General features: G+C 33.5%; 1 protein-coding gene across 1 annotated transcript; it reads right to left on the bottom strand.

Annotated features, from left to right (window-relative positions):
* On the bottom strand, nucleotides 4,698–5,207 carry LOC109225097. Its single transcript, XM_019389689.1, has one exon. It carries the CDS (start codon nucleotides 5,205–5,207, stop codon nucleotides 4,698–4,700), a length of 510 nt encoding a protein of 169 aa, XP_019245234.1.

Here is a 9,136-nt window from a genome sequence, read left to right as displayed (position 1 = left end):
ATACGTATGACCTTAATGAATGAAATTATATATTGGCTACTACATATATAGACGTTCAATATAACTATAAAGAGCAAAAATAAAATTAACTACTATCAATATCTACTTATTATTTATATTTCATAGTTAAATTGCTACTTGTATCCCAAATATAACTATTGGTGTCAAAATTAACATCACAACTTTATGGACATCAATATACGTATGACCTTAGGGTATATGTGTGCATTTTTTGTTAGGTTGGCCGTGTGTGTATATATATAGTTATACACATTCACACACACACACACACAACGTTTAATACCCTCACTCTTACATAAACCCTAGAACCCAAGCATGGACCCCTCTCTCAGTGCTACCAAACGATCCCCATCCGGCTACTCTTCTGATGAAAACGACGAAGATAAAAATCCAACATTTGAAGTGCTTCTGAAGGATTCATACATCAAGCAAGATTATATGGTAAATGAGATCTTTTTTTTAAATTTTGTTTTTGAATTCAATTTGCTTTTCAAGATGCTTGTGTTTTTTGATTTGGTTTTGCAAAAGAAGCAGAAACGAAATAAGTGATGTTTCGATTTGGTTTTGGAAAAGAGGCAGAAAGGAAATAGGGTTGTGTTTCGATTTGGTTTTAAAAAAAAATAAGTTTCAAACAAACAGATCTGGTTGTGTTAATATTTCAAACAAACAGATTTTTTAATTTTTTTTTATAAAATTTCCCATAGACTGGGAGTGTTGTATTACTTCAAAAAGATAGTTCTCAATATTACAACATGAGGGTAAAGGTTATCCTTCCGAAAAAACAGATTTGGTTAATCTTAAATGGGTATATATGTGTTTAGAATTGGTTTTGGAAAAAATAATTCTCAAACAATTTTTTTTCTCTTTGTTTGCAGCATATTCCAAAACGACTCTACGAGCACATTCCTGAATCACATAGCACTGCGGTTGTTCAATATGGTGGCAAAGAGTGGTTTATGGGAATTAACATCGGTGAACGAAGATGGCTCAAAGATGGCTGGAAAGATTTTATGATGAATAATGATATCAAGCGGGGTTGTTTAATTAAATTTGAGTTGGTTGAAATTGTACAATTGTTTGTTTTCTTCAAAGTTCAAGTGAAAGGACAAGGAACTCCCCAAGATCCGGTTGAAATTAACTAGTATTTAGGTTATGTTTGTAGGAAACCCATTTTGTGTTGTTTTTCACTTTTGTTAGCTTTTATTTAATTTCATCCAGTTATGGAATGCGTACTTTTATTTTCTATAATTGTTAATGATATCAAATTTTATTTTTTTATAATTCTATTTTTTTGGGTATCATTTCAGTATATGGTTGGAATATAGTCTTCATTCAATACATTATTCTACTACCCTAACTATAAACCCTAATTATATGGTTGAAATGTGAATAATCTTCAATTCAAAAGAGGGTTGGTATGTGAATAGTTTTGTTAATAAATAGGATTTAATATCTGCATGGTATTTTAAAAATTGTAGTTATCAATACAATTTTGGTAACCGAAATAATAAATACAATTCAACTAACACCATTAATTCCGACAATTCAAACAAAACCAAATAGTGTGGCCAAAAATAGGTTGTTTTTTCACTGACAGAAAAATTAGCATTCAATACACCTTTTTTTGATCAAGAGGGTGTTTGATATATATTTTTGGACTGGCTTGGCCCCTATATATATGGTCACATACTCAAACCCTAAAGACCTAAAACACTCACATACTCAAACTCTAAACTATGGATGCCTCTCCCTCAACCAAACGAGCCCTATTTTACTCTTCTACTAGCAGTGATGACAAATCTTACTCTTCTACTAGCAGTGATAATGAAGAAGAGATTCCTCCAACTTTTGAAGTGATTATGAGTGATTCATGCATTGACTACAACGATCTGGTAAACTATTATGTCCTTTAAACTTTATTTCTTTGAATGTTACAACAACTTATTGAGTTAAATTATTATGTCCTATAAACTTCATATTTTTCAAAACTTAATAGTAATGCTTTTTTAAAGCATATTCCAAGAAAAATCTACAAGCATCTTCCTCCAACATTAGAACACGCGTTTCTTCACCATCGTGGCAAAGAGTGGTATGTAAATATGAGCGTTGGTGATCAAAGAAGGTTCAAGGTAGGGGAGACTTTTTGTGTTGGATAATTTTATCAGGCGAGGGTTCGTCGTCAAATTTATGTTGGTTGATGTTTCACCACTGCGTGCTATCTTCAATGTGGACGTGAAGGGAGACGGATATCATGTTTGTACTAATCCGTCTTTTACTTTCTACTAGGATGTGTTTGTGTTGATTTACCCTTTTATTATCTTTTATTTTTCATGTATGTTGCTTTAGTTATGGTTGTTGTACTTTTTTCTGTTGAAGTATTATGTTATGAAATTTCAATCTTCATATTACTAGAATATTTTTTTTTAATTATTTATCATTCAAAAAATCCGAAATTGATTAACTAGTGATCATGTATTGGAAGAGTAAATGCACCATAGGGAAGTTAAATGGGTTGGTGTGTTATTAATGTATAGTCTCATACTCTCATATACTCAAACACTAAAGACCTAAAAAACAGTCTCCTACAAACACTAACTATGGACGCCTCTTACTCTACCAAACGAGCCCTAACTTACTCTTCTACTAGTGATGATGAAGAAGAGAATCATCCAACATTTGAAGTGGTTATGACTGATTCATACATCAACTACGACGATCTGGTTATGCATCAGTATTGTATATATTTTTTTGTGTTTAAGCTTTATATTTTCCGAAAACTTAATAGTATTATTTTTTTTCTTCCCTTTTTCAGTATATTCCAAGAAAAATCTACAAGCATCTTCCTCCAACAGTTGAAATCGCGCTTCTTCATTATCGTGGCAAAGAGTGGTTTGTATCTATGAGCGTTGGTGATCGAAGAAGGTTCAAAGAAGGCTGGAAACTATTTGTTTTGGATAATTATGTCAAGCAAGGTTTCATCGTCAAATTTATGTTGGTTGATGTTTCATCACTATATGTTGACTTCAATGTTGAAGTGAAGGGAGAAGGAACTCTTGATCGTAATTCGGTTGAAATTGATTAGTTTTTAGGATGTGTTTTGTNATATATATGAAGTTCTAGAAATTGGAATGTCAAAATAGAAATATTTTTTGAAAGATAACAACATACCAAATAAGAGTTCAAGTCGTAGTAAGAGGGTCATGGTCGTAACCAAAGAATCGTTCATATTGTGTCAACCTTTGTGCTTTGACATAAATACGAGTTATTATTTTACTTTTTGGCTATTTGTAGGTTCCAATGGCACCAATGATAATGGTGCAAAAATAAACTTATCACTACGGGATTTGAGAAAATGTTAGTCTTTTTTCATGTACTGTTTCGTAATTGATATCTAACGATTATCTAGAAGGTTTAAATTTTAACGTTATTTACATATCATTCAAATAGCTCGGATATTTAATATGGTTAATGTCAAATATCAAAATGGAGTCATACTAGAAAAAAAAATTAATGGCTAAACAATTTTTTAAATTTTTAGATAGCCGACTAAAATGAGTTTTGAATTAAGGATAATATTTCACTTACATTATTATAAAATAAATTATTATTTAAAAATAATGTTTTAGAAACTGAAATCTTTAAAATAGAAATACGTTTTGAAAGATATCTAACACACAAAATAAGAGTTCAAGTAGTAGTAAAAGAGTCAAGTCGTATCCAAAGAGTCCTTCGTAGTCTCAACCTTTGATTGTTTTGTCATAATATGAGTTATTATTTTGCTTCACGACTAATTTTAGGATCCAATGACACCGGCGAGAATGGTATAAAAGAAATAGAATTATATCTAGGAAATTTGGGAAATGGTTAATATTTTTCATGTAGTGTTTCTTAGTTAATATCCAATGATTATCTATATTTAATAGAGAAAGTTTAAGTTTTAAGATTATTTACGTATAATCCAAATATCTCAAATATAGTATATGGTTAGTGTCCGCGCATTCGCGCGGGTGATAATACTAGTTAAAAGAATAAATTAAGAAAGAATAGATATAAAAGTAATACTGACATAGTGTAGGTGAAATTTCTATTTCACTAAATTAATGAAAAAATTAAGGCATATCTCAGAAAATCAAAACGAAAGAAGATGCATAATTCAGCTTCACTGTGAATTATGTAGATCTCAACATATGTAGATCTCAAAGAATTTAACCAGTTTCAGAAGCTTTCATTCAGAAAATTAGAACCGGTACAAAATTTCTACAAGTCACAAGTTGGAACTATATGCATGTAATTAAATAGTATTTTGCATAATCTTTGCCCACGTTTAATATGTTTGCCTAACCGGCAAATTAACTCCCATTTTATGTGATAGCATATGAATACCATACAATGATATCGGTTTGATTTATGTACAAGGAAACAATAATTCAAAAGTTAATTATCAAACAAAGATCACACCAAAGGTTAAACATGATCGAAATGCTAAAGAAGTCACAAAATTCGAACTTCATAGATAATGAACTAATGAAGAAAGTAAACATAAAATAATCATGCCCAACTTCATTACAATACTTGATATTCAAAAGTAAAAACAAAGTCATCAACTCTTGCATACCAAAGAGAAATAACAAACACTTTTCTAACACAAGATAACATATGAACTAAAATTGACATAATTACTTTCTAACATTTTCAGACAGCTTCAACCCAATAAATATGCCCGCTAACATAGCAGATGAAATAGCACTTGCTGCACTTTTATTTGTTACCACTTCTTCACTTTCTTCAACGGCCGAGCTTGAAGATGACTCTTCCTGTGAAAAACTTGTTTTTTGAAATTTGTTGAAGGCTTCTAAGGCTTCATCATAATATTGGAAAGCATGAAAGTAGCTACCCTCGACTCCAACAAGCATTTTAACACACTCAGACCAACATTTGTATATTCCCGGCTTCTTACCACAAAACACAACAAACACCATAGATTTGAGTTTTTGTTTACCTTCAGTAGATTTTTCAAATTCATCGAACGCCGATATGGCCGCATCGCGAGACTTGAAAGACTGGAAGATGCTACGCTTAACTCCAATAACCATAGGAGAACATTCACTCCATGAGTAGTATATTCCTGGCCTTTTACCAGAAAATACAACATATATTTTTGAAGCACTATTCTTCTTCGAATGCATCCTTAATCTATTAACTCACACTTAGAAGAGGATAGGAGTTTAAATGAAGGTCTGTTTAAGTATGTTTCCGGCCAAAAATAATTTGTTTAAGTAGGGTTTCGGCCATAGGTTTGTTTAAATAGTAGGGCTTTGAAGACCTAATAATAATATACGAAATACACAATGAAATACTAAAAATATACGAAATGCAAATTCAAATACATGTATATAGATGAATAATTTCGAAATATATATGTGTATACTACATTAAAAAGGCTGAAAATACGTAAAAAAATAAAAGAAAAAGGTTTATAGGAAATAGGGTTTGCAACCTTTGAGATCTTCCATGCATTGGGAAGACAAGTATTAAATGGGTGGGAGAGAAATATTCAAACCTAACTAAAAGGGTATTATTGGTATAAAGATACGGCTGAAACCCTAATTGGGGCATAAAATTACCATAATGACCCCATTTGGATCAATCTGGCCAAAATTGATGTGGCCAAAAGGATTTTCCAATCTTTTTATCAAGGTAATACTAGCAATAAGTATGTTCATGTGACGACCCAAAGGGTCATCACCAGTTTTCTCATTTATTTCGTGCTTTCGAGGCCTCGAAAACCTCATTCAGGGTTGCCTCGATTTACTTGCGCAGTCCGGGCACGTAGCCGGAAAGCTTAAATATGAATTTTGTGTGAAAAATGCTAAATTTTGATATTAATATGAATATATTTGACTTCGGTCAACATTTTGGGTAAACGGACCCAGACCCGTGATTTGACGGTCCCGGAGGGTCCGTAAAAAAATATGGGACTCGGGCGTATGCCCGGAATCGAATTCCGAGGTTCCGTAGGATTCGTTGTTTTTGATGTTATTTTGGCGATTTGATCGCGCGAGTAAGTCCGTAGGATGTTATTGAGGTTGTGTGCATATTTGGTTTGGAGCCCCGAGGGCTCGGGTGAGTTTTGGAATGGTGTCGGATTGCATTTCTCATTTTGGAAAAATCTGGTATCAGCTGATCTGTAGGATTCGCATTTGCGAAGCCAGAGTTCGCAAATGCGAAGGTCCAGCTATCGCAAATGCGGAGGCTGGTTCGCAAATGCGAAACCAGCCTAGGCCGGCCAAGGTTCGCAAATGCGAAGCCAAACATCGCAAATGCGATGGTCACTGGTTCGCAAATGCGTGACCCAGTTCGCAAATGCGAAGGTCCCCTGGTTGGCCTGAGTTCGCAAATGCGAACAATAATGTCGCATTTCCCAAGCCTGCAGGGTTCGCAATTGCGAACCCAACTTCGCATTTCCCACATCTGCAACCTGCATTTTTCATACTTAGTCGAATTTTAGACCATTTTTCACCCCACTTTCAAAATACAACTCCTTAGGCGATTTTTCAAGAACAAGTTTCATCCCAAATCATTTGTAAGTCGATTTTTACTTAACTCCTTCAATCATTAACATTATTTAACATGTTTTCAACTTAAAATCAATAATTTTCATGGGAGAAATTGGGGGTTTTGGGTAGAACCTAGGTTTTCTACAAATTGGGGAGTTGGACCTCAATTTGAGGTCCGATTTTAAAACAAATTGCATGTTTGAGTTCGTGGGGGAATGGGTACCCGGGTTTTGGTTCGAACCTCGGGTTTTGACCACGTGGGCCCGGGGGCTATTTTGGAATTTTTGGGAAAAACTTTGGGAAATTCATTTTTATGCATTCAAATTTATTCATTTAGTGTTTATTAATGTAATTAAGTAATTTGTGGCTAGATTCGAGCGGGTTGGAGGTGGAATTACGGGGTAAAGCCATAGTTGAGGCTTGAGTTGAGTTTAAGGCATCGAGGTAAGTGTTTGGTTTAACCGTAGCTTGAGGGAATAGGAGTTGAGTCTTATTTGTAACTTGCTAATTGTTGAGTACGATGTATAGGCATAGTGACGGGTATCTATACATTAGTGTCTAGCATGACCGTGAGTCCTTATTTTGCAAATAGTTTGGTTGTTGTTATACCTTCCATGCTTAATTGATGACTTCTATATGTTGTAAAGATCTTGTGAAAGAAGTTGTAATCTTTAAACTTCGTGGAGCGTTGGCTCGAGTTGAATTACAAATTGTGAAGGTATATGAGATGAGTAAATCCTTAGAGCATTGGCTCAAGTGACAATGTGAACTATGAGATGAAAGTGAAAGAAAGAGAAAGGGTTATTGATATTTGCCTTTGCCGGGACATTGAGATTATTGATGTTGTACCCTTGCCGGGTTTCAATTGTTTGTTTGTGTTCCCTTGCCGGGATTTTCGTTATTATTTATTATTCCCTTGCCCTTGTTGGTGATTGTTGATTGGGTGAGGAAGAGTGTTAAAGCACGAAGGGTGATGCCGTGCATTGTTTGTTTATGGTAAGGAAAGAGTGTAAAGCACGAAGGGTGATGCCGTGCATTGTTTGCTTATTATGAGAAAGAGTGTTAAAGCACGAAGGGTGATGNGAGCGGACTATGTGAAAAGACTTCTTCTTGATTCATACCCTCTCACTACCTGCTATGATATGCTTGAGGAACTTCTAGCTGAGCAAGATGAAGAACCCGATACTCCTGTTATTGTTAGAAGCAGTGACACCAAAGCCGCCTCTAAGGCTTCAAAATCTGTTAATCAAAAGAGTGAAGAGTAAAAGTTTGTATTTTTTGTTGTTGTTTTGTGATGCATACCATGTTGTTAGCATGGTATGCTAAAAGTATTTTCCAAATATTATTTGGAATATGCTGAAAAGTATCAATTAATCAATAAAAATGCTTATTTAGTATTTCTTTTGCTTCCTTTACTCTTGATTCTTATTTTTTGCTGCATGTTTTAAAATATTTTTGCTTCCTTTATTCCCTTGTTCCAAATATTATCGAGCCAAAAGAAATACCCTTTTTTGAGGTAAAAATATGGTCACTTTGCCTATCTATAACAATATAAAAATTATCACTCTAATATTAAAAGAATAAAGTAAGGAAGAATAGCTGTAAAAGTAATACTGACATAGTGTAGGTGAAATTTCTATTTCACTAAATTAATGAAAAAAAGGCATATCTCAGAAAATCAAAACGAAAGAAGATGCATAATTCAGCTTCACTGTGAATTATGTAGATCTCAACATATGTAGATCTCAAAGAATTTAACCAGTTTCAGAAGCTTTCATTCAGAAAATTAGAACCAGCACAAAATTTTTACAAGTCACAAGTTGGAACTATATGCATGTAATTAAATAGTATTTTGCATAATCTTTGCCCATGTTTAATATATTTTCCTAACCGGCAAATTAACTCCCATTTTATGTGATGGCATATGAATGCCATGCAATGATATCAGTTTGATTTATGTACAAGGAAACTATAATTCAAAAGTTAATTATCAAACAAAGATCACACCAAAGGTTAAACATGATCGAAATGCTAAAGAAGTCACAAAATTCGAACTTCATAGATAATGAACTAATGAAGAAAGTAAACATAAAATAATCATGCCCAACTTCATTACAATACTTGATATTCAAAAGTAAAAACAAAGTCATCAACTCTTGCACACCAAAGAGAAATAACAAACACTTTTCTAACTCAAGATAACATATGAACTAAAATTGACATAATTACTTTCCAACATTTTCTGACAGCTTCAACTAACATAGCAGATGAAATAGCACTTGTTGCACTTTCATTTGTTACCACTTCTTCACTTTCTTCAATGGCCGAGCTTGAAGATGACTCTTTCTGTGAAAAACTTATTTTTTGAAATTTGTTGAAGGCTTCTAAGGCTTCATCATAATATTGGAAAGCATGAAAGTAGCTACCCTCGACTCCAACAAGCATTTTAACACACTCAGACCATTTATATATTCCCAGCTTCTTACCACAAAAAACAACAAACACCATAGATTTGAGTTTTTGTTTACCTTCAGCAGATTTTTCAAATTCATCAAACG

The sequence above is a fragment of the Nicotiana attenuata genome, chromosome 4, assembly GCF_001879085.1.
Source record: "Nicotiana attenuata strain UT chromosome 4, NIATTr2, whole genome shotgun sequence".
NCBI classification, from domain to species: domain Eukaryota; kingdom Viridiplantae; phylum Streptophyta; class Magnoliopsida; order Solanales; family Solanaceae; genus Nicotiana; species Nicotiana attenuata.
The sequence above is the reverse complement of the archived record's forward strand: the minus strand, read 5'-3'. Positions and strand labels throughout refer to the sequence as shown.